The sequence below is a fragment of the Tenrec ecaudatus genome, chromosome 2, assembly GCF_050624435.1.
Source record: "Tenrec ecaudatus isolate mTenEca1 chromosome 2, mTenEca1.hap1, whole genome shotgun sequence".
NCBI classification, from domain to species: domain Eukaryota; kingdom Metazoa; phylum Chordata; class Mammalia; order Afrosoricida; family Tenrecidae; genus Tenrec; species Tenrec ecaudatus.
The window spans coordinates 142,998,460-143,019,743 of record NC_134531.1 but is presented as its reverse complement, the minus strand read 5'-3'; the positions used below and the strand labels follow the sequence as shown (position 1 = coordinate 143,019,743).

Genomic DNA, 21,284 nt, shown 5'->3' with positions numbered 1-21,284 from the left:
CGAGAACTCAGCACCTTGGGAGCCTGCATTAGGGAGGTAGCAGCCTCCTCGGAGTGTCTCAGGGGCCAGCTGGGCATCCATATCTCAATGTGGCTTCAGCTAACACCTGCATCTGCCAAACTCTATTGGGTAGGGCAGAAAGTGGTCAGATGGAAACCACTGACGAAGGATGGGAGAGCAAACCTCCCTTGCTGAACTCTGTTGGGCCATTTGTGTTCAAGATTCATTGTGAAACCAAGCTTCCTGGACCAAGCCCTTAGCTTATTAGGTCAGCAGTGGTTTCTTCTTCTCTCTGGCTAGGCTTCTTCTTAACAAGGCTTTTTTCCTAGCTGTTCACCACTGAGACTGGAATGTAGGCTTCCTGGTATCTTAGCACTCTCTAATAGAGGCTTTGCAGAGCCACGGATCTTTTATCTAGTTCTTGCCCCCAACCCTCTCCCCCCACCAAAAAAGAGAGTAGCTCCCTGCAGCTTTGTGAACAAGACTTTCTGATGCACACAGAATTTAGCCGGACTTTGTAATCTTCGGGAGGCCAGGTAAAATGTCACCTTACTGGAAATGTAGAAGAGCAAAACTTTCCGGTGTGGTTCAGAAGGTTAAGTGCTGGACTACTAACCAATGGTTTAAATTTGCCCAGAGGTACCATGGAAGTAAGGCCTGGCCATCTGCTTCTGAAAGCTCATAGCCTTGACTACCACGTGGAACAATGCTGCTTTGTACCCGTGGGAACTTCCGGAGTTGGAACAACAACCAACTACTAGAAAAGAATAGATTCTTCCATTGTCTTATGGTTTTTGCTGTTATGTAGATCTAGGAAATCAACACAATTTCCTGGATGGAATGGGCCCTGAACTTGATATTCAAAATATATTTTATTGCTGTCTCTCTCTCTCTCTGTGTGTGTGTGTGTGTGTGTGTGAGTGTGTGTGTAGAACTGAGTAACTTTTGCATCTGGAAAAAGTTTTTTAGAAATTTTAATTGCATTAAATGAGGCACAGGTGCAAAATATAGACTTTATGAACCACAGCGATTTTTTAAACATACCTTCCCCCCCCCCCCCCGGAAATGAGATTTTTATTGTGCTTTTCATGCCTCCTATACGCCTAGGTTAGAATGAGTGCTTTTTTACTTTAACCGGTTCACTCTCTTTTGTTCATAAATGCCTTATGAATAATTTGTCAATTCCAATGAAATAGAACCCAAGTGCACTTACTATTATGATATTTTAATAAATTCTGATCATTTTAATGGATGAGAAGGTTAAACTTTCTTTGTGGGTAGTGTGTTTCCCTCTACTTAATCTCAGGTCCTGAACACTTGCTTGGTTACTAGCATAATGATTGGTGGTTGAATCTACTCAGAGATATTTCCAAAGATACTTCTGGTGATTTATTTCCAACAGATTCCAGCCATTGAGAACTCTAGACAGTGCAGTTCGACTGACATCCACGGGGTCATCTCAACATGAGTTGGAATCAATTCCACTGTTTGGCTTTACTTTTGGATATTCTTAGTAGCCAGGCCCATGTCAACACCAGGAGGTTGTGCATCCCCCCCTCTGGGTGGAGAGCAACTACATGCCATTGCAGGGAGCACCAGACTCCCCTGGTTCCTGCTGCTTCTCGTGTCAGAGGAGAATGAATCCATTCCTTGGGTACTCGCATTGTCTTTAAAACAGAGTTTTAAATTTGTATCACTGAAAAAGCAACACAGGTGTGGTAGAAGATCCAACCATCCAGCATTGACTCCTGGCGGAGTCATGTTTTCTGCACCCTCTGGCATGGTGGAGTAGATGCTTCCCAGGACCTTGTGGGTGACATACTTCTGCTGGAAGGGGGCAGAGGGCTTCCGCCTGTCACTGCTTAGCCTTGTGCCAAACAGCTTTACCTCTGGGAGCGACTCTTCGCATCAGTGGTTCTAAGCCTTACCTTGAGCAGGACCCTCCCCTCCCCGAATCTCCAACCTGCCAAGTGCATGACCACAGGCAAGTTCTGTACCATTTCAGTGACAGCTTTCTCACCAGGGAGCTGCAAATAATGTCTGTTATTTACTATTGTGGATGCTCGTGGATGTTATTGTCTTTATCATAAGTCATTCCCTTCAATTGCTCTCCCTACTTTTAAGTGGAAATCTTTTTTTTTGCCCAAACACTGGCTAAGTGGCCTTTTTTTTTTTTTTTCATGATTCTGGGGCAGCTAAGGAACGGGCACGATGGCTTTGAGAAGGGTGGGGCTTCCTGGCCAGGCTAACAAACTGCGTGACCTGTGGGTTTATGGAGTGTATTTCCTCTGCTGCCAGAGTCAAACTAAAAAACAATCCAACAACACAAAGCAATCTCATTGTCATCCTTCTGCTTTCAACTCATAGTGACCTTCTCGGGTAGGGTTGGATTTCCCTGCGGGGTCTAAGACGGCAACTTCAGCGGCCTAGGAAGCCTCACCCGTCTTCTGTGGGGCAGCTGGAAGAAGAGAACAGCTCACTTTGAAGTTAGCAGCCTGACTCATTCCCGCCTACTGCCACCGGGGCTCAGCTGCATACGAGACCTCTCCTAATGCCTTCCTTTATGATGGTCCAGACGTGTAAACTGGCCTCATTCAGTGTGTTGGTGGCTACTGATAAGTCTTTTTAAAAAAAATATTGTATTGGGGGCTCTTACAGCTCATATAACATTCTGTACATCAGTTGTATCCAGCATATTTGTACATATGTTGCCATCACCATTTCCAAAACATTTTCTACTTGAACCCTTGGTAGCAGCTCCTCTTTTTTCCCCCTCTCTCCCCCACCCTCCCATACTAGTGAATCCTTGATCAATTATATATTGCTATTATTATTGTGTATCTTCACTTTCTGTAGTCTCCCTTCACCCACACTTCTGTTATTTGTCCCCTGGGGTTGGTGGTGGCTATATATCCAGCCTTGTGATGGGTTCTCCCTTTTTCCCCCTTCCCTCTTCCAAACCACCTCTGTTCCCCCATGGTATCACTACTCTGACTACTGTTCCCAAGGGGTTTGTCTGTCCGGAATTACATGTGTCAGAGCTCTTATCTGTACTAATGTGTGTTCTCTGGTATAGCCAGATTTGTAAGGTAAATTAGATCTGGGTCATGGCAGTGTGGGGGAGGAGGCATTCAGGAACTAGAGGGATGATGTGTGATTTGTGGGTGCTATACTACACCTTGGTTGAATCAACCCTTCCTTATAACCCTTTGGTGGGGGGGTATCTAACTGTCTACAGATGGGCTTTGGGTCTCTATTCCAACCCCCCTCATTTGCATCAATAAGATTGTTGGTTTGGGATCTTTTCATACCTGATCCCTGATCCTATGGACGCCTCATGATCACACAGGCTGGTGTGGTTCTTTCATGTGGGCTGATTTGCTTCCCTGCTAGATGGCCCCATTTGTTTGATTCCAAGCCTTTAAGCTCCCAGACGCTATACCTTTTGATAGCTGGGCACCATCTGCTCATTTCATCATATTTGTTTATGCGCCCATTTTGTCTCCAGTCATCATGTCCAGAAGGTGAACATCAAAGAGTGCCAGGTTATTAGAACAAAGTGTTCTTGTATTTAAGGAGGTCTTGAGTAGAGGCCAAAAGTCCATGTGCTATCTTAATACTTAACATATAAATATATGTACATTGGTCTCTATCCCTTTTATTATAAAGTGACATATTTACATATATACATGCCTATAGCTATACCTTTATAAATAGATTTTGCATTCGATTTATTTCCTCTACTCCCTCTCACCTTCCTACTATCCCACTCTCATGCTCACCCACCATTTGGCTCTTAGTAATTCCTCTTGGATACATTGCACTTGATCAAACCCCACCAGGCATTATATGCCCTTCGCACCAGCACTTTCAGATCTCTTGTTGTTCCCTTATCTCTGAGTTTGTTGGCTCCCCATGACCCCTCCCAATGCCCTTCTTTTCCATGTCTCCCCGTAACTGCTGGCCCTGTTCTTTTCTCCTTGGGATTGTTCATCCTGCTTATCTTACATAGATAGACATAGGGTGAAATAAAAAGAAAAACAAATAAAACAATACAAAAAACCCCAAAACAATAGTTCCAGGTCTGTCTGCTGACCCTGACGTGTGTATTCCAATCCAGTCTGATGAGGTGGCAAGCCCTGTCCCCCAAGTCAGAAGTCTATTTGCAGGATTCCTCGGACACTTGGTTACTCTGTCCCCTGGCTGTCCTGTCGCACTCCCTTTGCGTTTCACCTCGCTGTGTGTGGGGCAGGCCAGGCATGCTTTCCACACAACGTTTCCTGTGTTGTCCCCTGTAGCGCTGTGGGTCAGTGAAGCAACATCGTGTCCCCTGGTTGGGCGGATCCTACAGTCCTCTCTGTGCATTGGGTGCTCCAAGCAGGAGTGTTGTCCCCAAGGCTTGGAGGACCATGATGAGGTCCTCTCTCTCGCTGTCTCTCCCCATCTTAGTTCTCTCCCATGTGGTCTGGACAGACCGGCCTCTCGCCCCAGGCTATCTCTTCAGTGCTGTCCTCTGCATTGCCTTCTTCTGGGGAGGAGGTTAACATAGCTTGGCTTGGGCTCATCCCAGCGTCCTCTCTGTTAGTTCACTGCTCCATGCCAGTGTACTGCCTTAAAGGCTTGGTGCTCTGGGTTGGGGTCTGGCCCCTCTCTTCTTTACCTGTGGAGACATAAGCAATACCCTCCCTGTGGGCCTATTAGTGTCCTGTTCCCCATCACCTTCATGTTTTTTTTATGGCCCTGAGCCAAAGTGCAGAGCTCTTCCTAGCCATTGCCATTTGCCCCAGCCATGAGTGGGGCGTGGAACTCCTGCATCTCAGAGACAAGTGCCAGAATCACAGAACTGAACACCTGCTCTGGCCCCAGGCAGTGGTCGCAACCTGTCATTTTCTCACAGCTGTAGATAAGCATTTGTGGTCAGATTCCCCTGGAAGCAGGGGAGAATTTTCAATTGGGGGGTGCTGTTTCTTGATGTCAGGCATGGGGAGTCTACAGTAGTTAAACTCAAATAAAAAGTCCCTATCTTATTACCGGCACAGCCCCTAGGAAACTGAGGACTATCTAGAGAAAGTGAGGCCCTGGGGTATGAGTAGAGGGAAAGCCGAGGCTGCTGCTGCTGCTGTTAGGTACCATCAATTGGTTCTGACCCCCAGCGACCCTGCGCCGTCCTCACAAGTGTTCCTGTGCCTGAGCCCATTGTTGCAGATGCTGTGTCCATCCATCTCATGGAAAGGTCTTCCTCTTTTTCTACTTTTCTCACCGTGATGTCCTTCTTCAGGGACTAGTCTCTCCTCCCAACATTTCCACAGTCCAGGAAATGAAGTCTTGCCATCCGTGCCTCTAAGGAGCATGCTGGCTGTACTTCTCCCAAAAGAGACTTGTTTGTTCTTTTGGCAGCCCACGGAGCTTTCAATATTCATTACCAGCACCATAATTAAAATGCATAGATTCTTCTTTGACCTTCTTTGTTCAGTGTCCAACTTTCACACGTATGTGAAGCGATGTGGAAGGAGGGTTTCTGTCTTAGGGGAAGCAGCACAGGAAAGAGAACGACCCCCTCCTTTGGAAGGCGGCCCTGAGTTTGAGCTCAGACTGGCTTTGCCATCTATTTGCTGTGTGATGGGGGGCGGCTGATTTGCATGTTCAAACTTGCTGCCTTGTTTTCAACTATAGACAAGACTGAGGCTAGTCCTTATCAATCTGCTTCTCCTTTTTAATGCCTGTGTGCTATTTCATAAATGGAGGTTCTGTAATTTAATCAGTTGTTTATAGGTGGGCATTCAACTTGATTATAATTTCCCTTTAGTATAGGCCATTAAGATGAACACTTCTGCTTAATATATTAACTTCTTATATTATAATATAGCTTCTTATATTTCTTTCTTTTTATTATAAAAATTGACATATTCCAGAAAGTGGAGTGAACAGTATGATAAACTCTTACATGCTTGCCCACCTATAAGGAACAATTGTTATAATTGAAGGGACTTCTTGCCCCAACAAAAGGCTCTTATCAATTTACCCAAACAAACAAACCTAGGGACTGCTTAGTCCATTCTCACTCATGTCGACCTCATCTGTCAGAGTAGAACCATGCTCCAGAGGGTTTTAATGACTGATTATTGGGAGTGGACCACCAGGCCTTTCTTCTGAGGTACCCCTCTGTGGACTAAAACCTCCACGTCCCTGGTTTACAGCTGAGTGGGTTAACTGGTTTATTTCACCCAAACATCTCCCCTACCACACACATGCACTAACAATGAAATAGGATGCTTATTGCTCCAACACAGAACGGTATCCCTCAAGCCCCTGGTTTGAAGAGAAAAGAGAAGAAAAGCTCTCTTCCTAAGAGGGGTGTCTTTGACTAGATGTACCTTTCTATCCTCAGCCTCTGTGTCCTTCTCTGTCTCATGCCCCTTCACCTTCCCAACCCCTGCTTCTTGGGCACACCTGTCCAGTCCAGTCTTCTTTCTGTATCACTCAGTAGTCCACCTGCTCGATCTGGACCTGTGGCCAGCAGGCCCCTTGGTTTGCCTTAATCAAACGCGGTCAACTCTGGATGTGGAAACTGAGAATGGTTGAGGGAAAGCCACCATTCGTCTTGGATTCCAGCAGACTCTTCTATTGTGTTGTTGTGTTGTGTTGTTGTTGTTCAAGGCTAGTATACAAGCCCCTCTGGAGAAGGGAGGGAAGCAGTGTGCGTTTATGGGTTACCATGGGGACAGACAAGCTGCAATAAGTGGGATCTTACCATGATGAAGTTTTAGCAGCTTGGAGTAATTTCTTTGTCAATCATCCATTCAGTCACGCCTGATGAATGGCTGGAAGTGTTTTTGCTCTTCAGAGGAAACTCGGCTGAGTGAGCATGACTCAGACAGAAAGCAACCATCAAAGCGACCACGGGGTAAGGAGCAGTCATCAATTTGTAGACCTTTTGCAAATTGAATGGCTTTTTGTCCACAAGTTCATGCCGCTGTGTTGGACAAAGCCTTTGGCTTATTGGTCTCAGCAGGTAGGCCTGTTGCCTCTCAGAATCCTAAGTGGCATAATGCTCTCTGGGAGAGGGGGCAAGGAGAGGAGGTGCTTCAGGGAGGGAAAGGAGAGATTCTAAGGTGGACCACTAGGACCCCAAGGCTCACATTCCCTCTCACTTGAGAATGAACATTGGCAGCGGGTCTGCCCTTTTTCAAGTCCTGCATGTAGGTTCTCTCTTGAACGTTAGGGTAGGCGAGGACAAAAGCCACAGGCTGGATAGCATGGGACTTGGAGGCCATGGCCCCGTTGTCCTCCATGCTTCAGTGACTATGCCTTGCTTCCCTCTCCCGCTTATCCCACACCGTCCCTGTTCCAGCTGCTTCCTGCACAATGAAACAACACTTCAGTGCCCCAAACATGCCAGTATTCCTCTTGCCCACAGCAGCTCTTCTCGTTAGTCAGGAGCACTTTTCCTCACATCATAACCTAGCGTAAGCAACTTCTTCCCTAAGGATCCGTCTCTTCCAGGTTTTGACCCCTGAGAGATGGGATTAGGTACCTTGCCTGTCTCCCATTGCGCACAGAGCTTCCTCCTCCTCCTCTAAGCTGGTTTTTCTCTTGAGCACGAGCTCTCAGGAGCAAGAGAAAGGTCTTGTTCACGGTGGAGGCCCAGGACAGCCGCTCTATCGTATTAACTAATAAAGACTTGCATGTGTCCTGATGACTCTCAGGACCCTTCACACTGGCTCACAGAATAGAGCCTGCTTCTCCTCCCTTTGCCCCCATGGTGGGCTCCAACGCTGCTGATACAAGTGTGAAGACCCCTTTTCCAATTAGCTTATAGGATGTGGTCACGAGCAGCAAAAAGGCTTGATTTAGGATTTTTAAATCAATGTCACTAATTAATAAATGACTTGTTGAGCTGGAAAGCAAGTTCAGAAACAATTAAGAGAATTAAACTATCACTACCTTAATTGAGACCAAATAGTGGAGCTTAAAAAATTAAATTAAAAAACAAAAACTTGCAGGCATACTAATGAACTTACTTTTGAATTCAAGGCATTTAAGCCCAACAAATCTCTCTTTAAAATAATTCATTCCTGTTTTTTCTCCCTGATAAATTTTTTGGTTGAAAAAATTTTAACAAATAATTGGATAGATGACCAATACCAGTTGCCACTTGATTGATTTCTTTATATGAACAGGAAAGACAAAATGAAAATTTTATGTGTGTCTTTTAGGACATAATCCCGCTCACATGCAGATAAGTCTTCCAGGAATTGTGTTAGAAAAGTTAGTGGAGGCTGTACCATCTTCTTGAGTTTCTCTGTCTTTATCCTTCAAACCCCAAACAAACTTACTGCTACTGAGGCATGTCTGACTTATAGTGACCCTCTAGTATAGAGTAGTATTCTGTCTTATAGCAACCCTCTAGTACAGAGTTACTCTTTTTGGGAGTGGAAATTCCCTTGTTGCTATTTTTCCAAAACACAATGTGTTCTGGGGATTACATAAATGCTGACAGCTTGATTTCTTACTGCTTTGTTGTTCGGTGAAGTTCATTTACTCTAAATAACTCACATACATGTTCGAAGTATGAAGATGTTGATAATTAATTTTTAATAGAAATGATTTCCCTATGCAAATTGTTAAGGAAGTATGTGTACAGAGTTAAATAACTGACAATTTTTATTTATCAACATTCTAGGTTGCAGGTTTGACTGAAAAATTAACCTCAAGAATTGAAGGGAGAGGGCGGACTTGAACAGTTAGCTTAGTGGCAGACTGACCATTGAGAGATTGCAGAAACAAAAATTCGTGATTAGCTGAAACTGGTGCTTTAGGCCTACTGTTCTTGATCATTTACCAGCCAAGGGCTTGCACCACAATGGCTTCTGGGGACATGTGCCAGGCCAGTTAAGCTCAAGGCAGAGAGGTCAACTCAGAAGATGATGGCCACTGTTTGGGGAGAGTCCAAAGGAATCTTCTTGATTGATTTCCTCACAAAACCCAATATGACTATAGGGGATTATTAGGAAGGAGTTTTTAAGAAAATTGAAAAATGCACTGGTGTGAAAAAGGTCAGGAAAGTTGTACCAAGAAATTTTTATTTTATTTTTTTAACAATGCAATGCTCCTGCTCATTCCTCAAAGATTTAAGGGCTGTCCTAGGAGAATTCATTGATAGACTTTATCCCATTGTTGTAGTTACATAATCTTGTGTCAATTTGTGACTTGAGAGGATTAAGAGTGAAGGGGTGGAGTCTAGTCTGTCAATCGGGATATAGCCAATGAGGCCTCTGTGTGGGCATGGCCTTCTCCTGAGAGTTCAGGGAACTCTTGTATTTCCTCCTTGGATGGGGGAGACACTCTTTGCTCACTCCCTTGGAGATGCTCTACTGACAAGGCTCACTCCCTGCGAGACATTTCTGAGAAGTCCCATGAAGCTACCCTGAGACATGTGTCCTGATGACTCTCAGGACCCTTCACCCTCAGAGTTTCAGAGCCAAAGGAGCCAAGTGGAGACCCCTGCCAATGCTGAGATGCTTACAACACCTCTGGATTCACATGACTTCCAACCTACTGACCTGTGATCTTCCTGCATTCGGTGTCATTGTATGTGTTTTGTGAGTTTGAAGAGGATTTTATAGATATGGGCTAATATCAGACTTATGGACTTGATCGGGACTGGGCTGGTGTGTTTTCTCACTATTTAACTGCTCTTGTATAGAAATCATTTTTTATAAACTTATAAGTGTGTCTATAAATTTGTTGCTCTAGTCTACCTGGACTAACACACCCATCCACTGTGCAGCCATGATATTGCTCCGTCAGACTGCTTCTTGTCCCCCAAACGGGAAGAACATTTCACAATTTGAGTCCTGGATGATATAAAACAGGCCATTTGGGGATGGTGTCAATTGAAGAGCACACATTTCTTTGTGGAAAAGTGGAAACACTTGCTTCAGAAGGGTGTCAGCCTAGATGGAGGGCATTAAGAGAAACAATGGCTTCATATTTTAATATTTTAAAGTAAGGTTGCTCGGATTTTGTAGCAATACTTTTGACTTCATACAACAAAACAAGCAAAAACACTGACCAGTGCTGCACCTTCCTCACAGCTGTGCCTGTTTGCCTTCACTGTCATAGCCAGGCTGTCAGCCCATCTTGTTCTCTTTCTGCCGACCCTCTATTTTACCAGGCATGGTGTCCTTCTCCAGGGATTGGCCCTTCCGGACAGCATGTCCAAACATGTCTCTTGCCATTCTTCTTGAGACTCCTGGCTGTGCTTCTTTCAAGACAGATTTTTCTTGGCAGTTCACAAGGTATTTAGTCTTCTTCACCAATACCATGACATAGCGGCATACATTCTTCTTTATTCTTCCTTCCTTATTGTCCATCTTTCACTTGCATATGTAGCAGTTGAAAATACCCTGGCTTAGCCCAGCGACACCTTCCTGCACTAAGCAACGTCGTTGCTCTGTAACCCTTTAAAGAGCCCTTTTGCAGCAGATTTGCCCAGTGCAATATGTTTCATGTCTTGGCTGCTGCTTCCATGGACATTGATTGAAGATCCAAGTAAAATGAAATCCTCGTCAATGTCAATCTTTTCTCTACTTACCTTGATGTTGATTATTGGTCCAGTTGTGAGGGTTTTTGTTTTCTTTACATTGAGGTAAAAGCTATACTGAAGACTGCAATGCTTGATCTTCATCAGCAAGTCTCTTCACCTTCAGAAAACAAGGTTGTACCATCTGCATATCACAGATAGTTAAGTGTCTGCCTCCAATCTTGATGCTGCATTCTTCTGCATGTGAATGAGTCCAGGTAGTATTTGTTCAGCATATCGACTGAATATCAAAAACAAAGTTTACTGCCATTGAGCTGATGCTGACTCATAGTGACCCTGTAGGACAGGGTAGAACTGCCCCACCCCGAGTTTCTGAGACTGTGACTGTTTAGATGGGGAGAGTTCCATCTTTCTCCCTCAGAGCAGCTGTTGGCTTTGAATTGCCATCCTTGAGATCTGCAGCCCAGCACCTAACCACTATACCACTGGGGATCTTCACAGACAGAGTGAGTTTGATAAAAGGATGCCACTCTGACACCTTTCCTGATTGTAAACCTTGCGCTGTCCCCTTGTTCTGGTCAACGACTGTCTCTGGTTTCATGTACGGCGTCCACATGAGCACAATGAAGGGTTCTGAAAATCACACCTTTTGCAATACCATCCATATGTGTTATGATCCACACCCTGAAAGCCTTGCGCAGTCAATAAGACACAAGTGTGCGTGTTTCTGTTATTTTGTCTTCAGCCAAGATCCATCAAACATCAACAGCGATAAATCTAATTCTAAGTCTTCTGCTGAATCCAGCTTTAATTTCTGGCATTTCCTTGGCAATCTACTGCTGCAAATATTTTAAAATGATCTTCGGTATAATTTTACTGGTATGTGATATTAGTTATATTGTTCAATAATTTTTGCATGCTATGAGATCACCCGTCTTTGGAATAAGTACATATATGATTTCTTCCAGTCCATTGACAGGTAGTGTGGCTTCCAAATTTCTTAGCATAGATGAGTGAGCCCTTTCAGCATTTCATCCATTTATTAAAACATCTGACTTGTGATCCCATTCTCTGGACCTTGGTTTTGCCAATGTCTTCAGTGTAAATTGGACTTCTTCCTTCGATGCCAACATTTTTTATCATACGCTGCCTCCTGGTATGATCGCACATCTGTGAATTCATTTGGGTAAATTTCTTTGTTATTTTCCAGCTTATACATGCTTTTGTTTAATGTTTGTCACTAACATTTAGATCAAATACAAGAAAATTTTGATTTTAAAGAGTTCACTCTCTTCTAGTTAATAGCCTCTTTTGATATAACAAGTGATATTCCTTCCATTTTCTTGGTTTTTTTCTTTTACATATGTTCTTTTAAAAAAATAATTTATTAGGGCCTTGTCCAACTCTTATCACAATCCATACACCCTTCCATCTTGTAACGATGCTCCCTGCATCGTTCAATGTTTTGCCCATAGAATCCTTCAGCATTGCATTTCAGGACTTGAATATCTTCGTTCGTGCTTTCAGCTTGAGAAATGCCAAGTGTGCTCTTCCCTTTGCTTCTCTAATTCCATGTATTTTCATATTTTGTACTAATCTTTTGTCTTCTCAAGCTGCCCTTTGAAATATTTTCCTCAGCTCTTTCACATCATCGCATCATTTCTTCTTTTCACTTAGTTTCTCTGTGTTCAAAACAAGTTTCCAGGATCTCTTCTGGCATCCATTTTGGTCTGTTCCATCTTTTTAGTGCTCCTTTGCTTTCGTTATGTATGATATCCTTGATTTCACCCTGAAGTTTGTCTGGTCTTTGGTCACCAGTGTACAGTGAATCAAATCTATTCTTGAGATGGTCTTTAAATTCAGGTGAGATATACTTAAGGCCATACTTTGACTGTGGTGGAATTGTTTTAATTTTGTTCACCTTCAACTTGAACTTCATATGAGCAAGTTATGGTGTTCTGTGCAGTCAACCCCTGGCCTTGTTTTGACTGATGATTTTGACCTTTTTCATTGTCTTTTCCCACAGATATAGTTGATTTGATTTCTGTATATCTCTCTATATAGCCACCATTTATGCTATTGAAAAAATATTTTCACTGAATAAGTAATTGGCCTTTCAAAATTCTATCATGTGATTTCTGTAGTCATTTCTATCATCAAGGTCACATTTTTCAACTACTGAGCCTCCTTTGTTCCCAACTTCTACATTCTTTCTGATCACCAGTAGTTAATGATGTATACGGATTCCATGTTTGATCAATTTTATACGATAGAGTTGGTAAAATATTCAATGTCTTCATTTTTGGCATTGTTGGCTTGTATTTAAACAAGAGAAAACATATAACTGGTCTTTCTGTAGACATATGGATATTTTCCTATCACGGACATCATTGTACTTCAGGACAGAGATCAGAATGTTTGACAATGAATGCAATGTCATTCCTCTTCAATTTGTCATACTGGCATAGAAGACCTTATTACTGTCTGGTCCTCACGGACCAATACCAGTCCATCGCAGTGCGATGATGCCCAAGACATTGACTTCAAGCATTCCATTTTATTTAGGACATCTTTACACTTTATTAGAGTCATACTTCATGCCCGCCATGTTTGCTTATTAGTAGATTCTGCGATTTCTTCTCATTTTGAGTCGAGTCACATGGACACACGAAGGCCTTGCAGGGGACTCCTCCACATCAAGCTTGGCTCCCCTTTGAGGAGGCAGATTTTCCCAAGTTGTATCTCGTGTGCTCTCCAACCTGATGGGCTCATCTCCAGGGATGACATCAGACAGAGGTCTTCACTGGCCCATGTTTTAACAAGTAGCTTGTCAGGTCCTTTTCCCAGCATGTCTCCACCTGGAAGCTCTGCTGAAACCTGTCTACTGAAGGTGACCCTGCTGACATTTGGAACACTGGTGCCATAATATTGTACAAACTAACACAGCGATATGCATTAGTACAACAAGCTGACACAATAACACACGAGACATCAGCTGTCCTCTGTATCTTTCTTCAGCAACTTATTTCTAAGAACTTTATTTTCTTTATTTGTAAAATTGGAAATCTCCTCTCACTGAGTGGCTGTTAAGATTAAATATGTTAATCCAATTAGAGGGTTTTATTTCACTGCCTTTATGTCAAAAGCTCTCAGAGAATGTTTATGTTGTTCTTGTTGTGGAGGCTTATTATTCACTCTGGGGAAAATAGATTCTCTGTCACACACACACACACACCTCTGAACACATATAGCAGGAGGTGCTTAATATGTGTCATAACTGATTTATTTTACAACACTCTCAAACATTAAATAATTTAATTCTCATGACAATCAACATATAATAATAAGTAATATTGTGATTCCCATTTTACAGAGGAAGAAAGGTCTAGAAGGTTAGTAAACAGGAGATGTAGGAGTCAAACTCAGACTTTTGGACCCAGGGTCTACTCTTTTCCACCGTACTTAGATGCTTGCTGCTCCTTGTGACTGCACAGTCCATTCAGACCCTGTGAGTGGCTATGTGACCATAGCACTTGTTTGTTTGTTTGTTTGTTTTTATGTTGGCTGCAAAAGCAAAAAGAAGCTTATGATCTGCCCAAAAATCTGCCTTGCAGCACTACAGATTTAGACCGCCCACTATTTTAGGTAATGCCTTAGGTTTTTGGTGGCTCCCTCCTCCCACGTGGGGAGCTGAGTCCTTCTTCATTGTCTGTTTTCATCTGGAAACTCCACTGAAGCCAATTAATTTGGGTGACCCCACCAAAATGAGGGCTTCCAGTGACCTAGCATCCAGCATCACAGCAACACACAAGCCAGCACAGTTAGACAAACTGGCAGATGAGTGGCAGTGCTGGGGAAGAATATTGAAAGTACAATGGACTGCTCCAAGGACAAACCCAACTGTCTGGAAGAAATACAGTCGGAGTGCTCCTGAGGGGCTAGGCTGGTGAGACTTAGTCCTACATACTTTGACATGTTGTCACGAGAGATCTGTCCCTGGAGAATGACTTCACATGAGATAGGATAGAAGGGCAGCAGAGGAGAGGAAGGCCCTCAGGAGATGGATGGCCACACTGGCTGAAAACATCAGCTCAGGCATAGGAATGTTTGTAAGGATGCTTCAGGACCGGGCAGTGTTTTCTTCTGTTGTGTAGAAGGCTGCTGTGGGTCGGAACCGACTTGATGGCACCAAGAAACAGGAGCAAGCATTCTGGCCAGCATGTCATTTGCTCTCTCTGAAATCCGTTTAAGTGGACATCCCTCGAACTCTGTGGGAGCTGGGCCCGGAGAAACACTTCACCTGGTAATCGTGGCTGGGGTTGGGCACCAAAGTTTTGGGGAGGCCTGCGCTTCTTCCTTCATTTTAGGGTGGGGAGAAATGTAAGGAGCAGTAGAGAAAGATGGGGGTATCATCATTATTGGTAATCTGGCGATCATCTTTAATGATTGGCTCAAGTTTGAGGGTATATGTATGCCTTTGGGTCTTCCGGAAGACTCTTGAAAAGCAAGCCAGAGTTGGCTGTGCTAGAGTCTCAGGCATGGGAAGCAGTGTACAAGGAGAGGCCCCTGACCCACTCACCCACTAACTTGCTGCCTGCTGCCGGGGACATCCAGGATCGATGAAGACAGACTCCATCAGAAAGTCCTTGCTGCAAGTTTGTAGAAGGCCCATACGTGCAGGGCTCTGGTGGCAGACACATGCCTCTTTGCCACGCCTCTTCCAGCCCTCAGCTGTGAGCCTGGGGTCAATGCCTTGTCCCTCTACTATGATCCGTCTCGCTTTAAAAAAAACCAACAACAAAAAACCCTTTCATTGGGGGCTCTTGCACCTCTTATCACAATCCATACATTCATCCAGTGTGTCAAGCACATTTGCACATATGCCGCCATCATCATTTTCAAAGCATTCTCTTCCCACGTGAGCCCCTGATATCAGCTCCCCATGTTTCTCCGACCCACCCTCCCTCACGAACCCTTGATAAGTTATAGATGATTGCCCCCCATATCTTACATCGTCCTCTACAGCCTGTGCCCCTCAGTTAAGGCCCAGGTGCCTGGTCTCTTCCATCGGGTGTTAGTCCGCGTCAAGTGTCTCCCTTGGGACCAAGACCTGAGTCCAGCTCCTCTCCCTCTGGCCCCCTGCTGAAGCTGCTCCAGTGGAACACCAGGCTGAGCTGTTGAAGCAGCGGGAATGCCTTGGGATGTTATGTATCCAGCTCCCTTGAGGAGCGATCTGGAGAAAATGGTGTTTCAGATCTTGGGTCTGAAACAGACTGAGAAGATTCACGACTTTCTCTCAGTGGAGATGGAATCTGGGTAGCTGAGAAACCCAGCGGATGACAGGACAATGGCATTTCGTATAGAGATTTCGCTGTCCCTGCTCGGGGTGCCAATTTGTTTAACCAAATGTTTGCGTGGCAAGAAAAGGGGGGAAACGTCGCCTCCCCTGGCTGTGCAGGGCAGTTATGAGAGATTTACCGCCTAATAGACTTTTCGCCCTCGAGCTGGAGATGGCACAATTGCTCTTGCTTTGCAGAGAATTCCCGGGGGTCTCTTCTCTGCCAGTGAGGAGTGTGTGCACCTCAGCATGCGGAGCGCCGATTGCCAGGGACATGCTGCTCAGCCGAGTGCAGCGAATGGGGCAGTTCCGCGCTGCTCTCTTTGAGACCCTTTGGGAGTTATTTGTTGGAGTCGACGTGTCTCTCTTTTGCTATTCGGCACTTGATAGTCACATCGACCGACGGACGAGTGCCAAAAGTGCCTCCCTGCCATTGCTTGGCCTGGTCCCCTGGCCTGAATTTTCTTTCTATGTTGGCTTTTCAAAAATCCTGCCCACCCTTCAGCCTCCAATTCATATATTAATGTTTCATGAATCTTTACCCCAGAAATTGATCTCTTCCCTCTCTTGAGCTCTGATATCATTTTATATGTCCGTCATGACCCTTATCTAATTCTGCCATACACAATAAATATATATGGACAAGCTCCCCGCCCCCATTCCATGGTAACTTTGTGTGGAAAAAAACTCTCTTATACATCTTAAAGTTCTTTACAAAACTCAAAGTAGGCTTCTGTACATAGTCGATGCCTAGTTTATTGAATGGAAGCAAAAGACAGCCCTTAAGGACTTTTTCTGTTACAGAAAATAAGCAAGGGTAGGCCTGGTGAAGTCCTAAAGCAATACCAGATAAAGAATCAGGCAACCAAGGAGGAGATGGCAGCTCTTAGGTGTTGGGTCACGTACGATTCAAAAGATTTTTTGAAGTACTATTTGCATAAGATGAAGATACTGATGCAGAAAACAATCACCATCCAGATGTTAAAGAAGAATGTGTACCATGGAAACAGAATCCCCCTCAGCGTGGGCTTCCATCCCCATCCCCACAGCCTGAGGACACAGCACTGAGGGGAAACATAGGGTTCCTTTAGTCCCACTTGTTCATTTGTGCACAAAGAGAAATGAAACTTCCCCGGAGGGCCTAACTCCCTTTTCTTCTTTTTCTTTCAGCCCTGGACCCATCCAAGGACCCCTGCTTGAAGGTGAAATGCAGCCCTCACAAAGTGTGTGTGACTCAGGACTACCAGACGGCGCTGTGTGTCAGCCGCAAGCACCTGCTCCCCAGGTGGGACAACCGGTGGGGGGAAGGCAGGGGCTTGAGGAGCACTAGCAGATTGGGGTGGGCAGGGAGCTCTCTGACTGGGGTACCGAGGGGAAGGGGTTTGCTTAGGGTTTATTTTAGGTGGCATTTGAGGGTCTGTGTTCCAGCTGTGGTGGGAGTGTCAGTTCCTAACACAGATGTGCAAACAATGTTGATCTCTCTATTTCCTTTCAATCAGCTTTGCTTTGACCCCGAGGCCCCATCTGAGCTGAAAAGCAGAAGACCCCTTCCTCTTCATTATTGGGGCTTCTTTTCCCAGAGTGATCTCAGAACCCTGAAAACTTACATGTAGGAAAATGGAGGCTAAATCTTTAGGCTCCTAGTTGCAGTTGTCCTTTGGGGTGTCTTGAGGTCTGGGGGCTCTCTACTAGGCTGTGCACCCTGGCTTTAGGGGCCTCCCCAGGCGTGCCATATCAACAGAGCCTCTGAAAACCCCTCTGGTTATTTCCTCAGGATTTGGCAGCTGATATCCAGTTCTTCCCAGCCCAGAGGGATGCCTCTTGGCTCATTTTGAGAGTCCTTATAAATCTTTATCTCCCAGCCCTCACTCATTCACAGGGTTATTCATCCAGCTGGTTTAACCAAAAAACAAGCAACTAAACGCACTTCTACTGAGTCAATGCTGACTCATAGAAGCAGAACTATTCCATAAAGTTTCCAAAGATGCACATCTTTATGGCAGCAGAGTGCCCAGGCGTCTGTCTCCTGCAGAGCCTCCGGTGGGTTAGAACCACTGCCTTTTCGGTCAGCAGCCCATAACCCATGTCATCACCTGGGCTCCTTCCAGTGGGTTTGGGCTTCTACAAATGATGGCAAGGACCACCTCTACCTTCAACCACTGCCTTCAAGTCCATTCTGACTCACAGAGACCCTATATGGAGTTTCCAAGCCTTAGTGTGTGTTTGCTTTCTATAAAATGTGTGTGTGCTCACACACACGTGTTTGTGTGTGTGTGAGACTTTATCTGTCTCACACACACACACATGCACACACACATGCACACACACACACACACACACGGCCTAGACCAGCATCCTGGGTAAATTTGGGACCTAGAGTAGTATCCAGATACCAGTGACCTTCTCTTGGCCTCTGTCACCTGTGCTCTTTAGTCCTGTGACTATTGGTTCTTCTTTGGCTTCAGCATCTTCACTCTGACCGGGAGGTGGGCAAGATTTTAAAAAAGCAAATTCTCTCCCGATGATCTTCCCCATTCAGCCTGTCCGTGCCTGTCATCCACACCAATAACTTGGATCACTTTTTCTTCTCCTTCCTGACTGTCTGGAGCAGTGGGCAATGCCTGAGAAGCCAAGGAAGGCAATGCAGGGTAGGGAGCTGTCTCTAGTTCCACCCGTATCAAGGGTAGCTACAACCTGCTAGGGCTCCTCCTTTATGAACTGTGCCTCACAACGTGTGCCACCTGTCCAGCCACGGCCTGCAGCTCAGGTGACTTGTGTTGGCTGCTCTCCGCCACTCTCAAAGGGACTGGAAAGCTCGGTGCAGAAGTAGATGGTGGGCACTTATGTCCTCTCCTTCAACACCTATGCATCACCTCCTGAATGTGTCCTGATTTAGATGAACTGTTGCATTCTTTGACAAAGCCTTCGTGTCTAAGATGATATAAATGAATATGTAAAGAAGCAGAAACCACATAAGGTTGCTTCTGGGAGACTTTCCAAATGTGTGGTCTCTTCCCATGGAGGGCAGAGATGCGAAAGGAGAGAGACATGCTTGGGTGTCCTTATGAGGTAAGCCTTTGGGGGGGTGGGAAAGATGACAGGCGAATACTGTGGGGAGTGGTTGGTACCAATTGTGCTGCCTCCCTGAATTCGGAAAACAGGCCCTTCTGGAAGTGCCAGACAAAAGAGCTTTAGTTTTAAGCTGAAATATGTGTGAGACAGAGGCAGCAATCTCACTGGGATTCAGGAATATCAGGTGTAAATGGTGTTTTTCAGGGCACGGCGCTTCTGTGTTGGAAGCACCAACACTTCTTTGATTGTGTTGAAAGTGCCATCTGCAGCTCTCACATCTCCCACTGACCACAGAATTCTAGGGGCCAAGCGCATGGATTTGAAGACCCCACCACCACAGCCAGGAGCATGGGTTTGGGAATGAGACCATCCAGGGCTCAACTTTCAAGCTGTCTACTTCCTCGCTGTGACCTTGACCAGTTACTCCCTTTGCACTTATTTGTCTGTAAAATGGGCTTACTGAAAGCACTTACTCTGTTTCTCTTTTCCATTTTATCTGGAAATCCATCATCTGGTAATTCTAATAGGAAGAATTTATGGTTAGTCTATTTTTCAGATATTTGCCTCGGATATTTTGTGTGAGAGATTAATACGATAATGTGCCTGAAGAATATACTCTTGTATCTTAGAACACAATACTTATTTAAAGAATGTCAACTAATTTTCTAATTACTAAAATAATGGCTGGCATCTTGTAGAAGCAGATCGCCAGATCTTCCTTCCATGGTTGGGTGGATTGGAACTGTCAACCTTTATGGTCCGTAGTCGGGGGATATGGGAGAAGGGGAGGTGGGAGAGTAACATGTAAGCCACCATAGTACAACAAAATATTTATAAACAGGGACTTATGATGACTATGGTTATTATCAATGTGATTCATCCTAGAAGGTCAACTGGAACACCCCCCGCCCTCCCCCCCCCCCCAGGTCTGGGCCCTCCTGAGAATAAAGTTAACTCACTACACATGCCTTCGTCCTGCCCAGGCTGATGGGGATTGCCTTTCCAGTTCCCACTAGTAAGCTCTTCAGGGTTAGCATAGAGATTACAGGGTCATTTCCGTGTGGTTCTCTCTGAGGTTCACCCCATGAAAGACATCGGAAGATGGCTGTATTTCTGATAATAGCGCTGATTTACAGGGAAAGTAGCCCGAAGAGGAGGTGTGGCCTAAGGCAGCATTCCCACTCCCACAGAATTTGGGAACCAAGGAAAGTCCATAGCAGCCTCTTAGTGCACCCCTCCTTGAAGGGTCTCGGACCCGGCCCCACATGAAACATCTGTTCTGTTCTTAGGTAGTATATAAGTATAATGTGGAAACATTTCCCCTCCAACCAGGGAGCGTGGACAGCTCTATTTAATCACCAATCACAGAAGTCATCTTTCTCCCTGTGCCACAACTGCAGGCAATCCTGCCAGCAAATCTGGCCTCTGTCACAGCTCTAGAGGCAAGTCATGCCTGCCAGACAGTCCAGAGTGTGCACATATGGAGAGGCTGCCTGGCCGGCCTTGGGCTTATTAGGAGACTGCAGACTTAGGCTGTTTTTGAAAATATATTGAGACAGAAGGACAGTGAGAGAATCTCATTAGCTTTCCTTGCCCATGGAGACTGAGTAAGTGGAGACACTGCTTGACAGACACATCTGTGACTGCTGAGTATGGTGAGGGGGCATGCAAGCAATCTCCATAGGTGCCACACAGGGCAACTCCGCTTTCCACTGATGGACTTCTTCTCTAGGAGGGCAATGTTTGTGATTTGGGTCATATTTGGTTTCATCTAAAGTTTCACCTAAATTCCTTCTCTTAGGGAATCTTTTGCTTCATCTCGCCTGCTAAGCACTATTGAGTGGGGCTGGGAGAAGCTGGATTCTTGTTGGTGTGTTCCCTTTCAGGGACTTCACAGAGAACATTTATACACCAAAGACAGTAGGAAGGCCAATTGAAATCTTTTTTGATATTCTGATTTATTTTTGATATAAACGATGTTGTTGTAGTTAGATGCCACTGTGTTGGTTCCAGTTCACGTCAATCTGACATGGAACAGAATGAAACGTAGCTGGTCCTCTTCCACATTCATGGTGTTAGTATGGTTGCCTCCATTGTTACAGGTAGTCTGAAGCTTATCCCAACCTAAGTTCTAGCACTATATTGGACAGTGTTCCATTGTAATCCACATGGTCCTCATTGGCCAGTTTCTAGAAGTGGATATCTCAGCCCTTCTTCCTAGTCCGTCTTAACACCACTGAAACCTGCCCACAGGAATAACCAGGCTGGCATTTGAAATGCTGGTGGAATAATTTCTAGCTTCATAGTAACATGTAAGCCACCATAGTA

The 21,284-nt window shown here is 44.9% G+C and overlaps 1 protein-coding gene across 1 annotated transcript in view; it reads left to right on the top strand.

The window, feature by feature from the left end:
* SPOCK1 (SPARC (osteonectin), cwcv and kazal like domains proteoglycan 1) overlaps positions 1-21,284 on the top strand; it is a 664,044-nt gene that overhangs the window by 408,356 nt on the left and 234,404 nt on the right. The window contains 1 exon segment of the mRNA XM_075542692.1: positions 17,055-17,169. Coding sequence (XP_075398807.1) covers positions 17,055-17,169 — 115 coding nt within the window.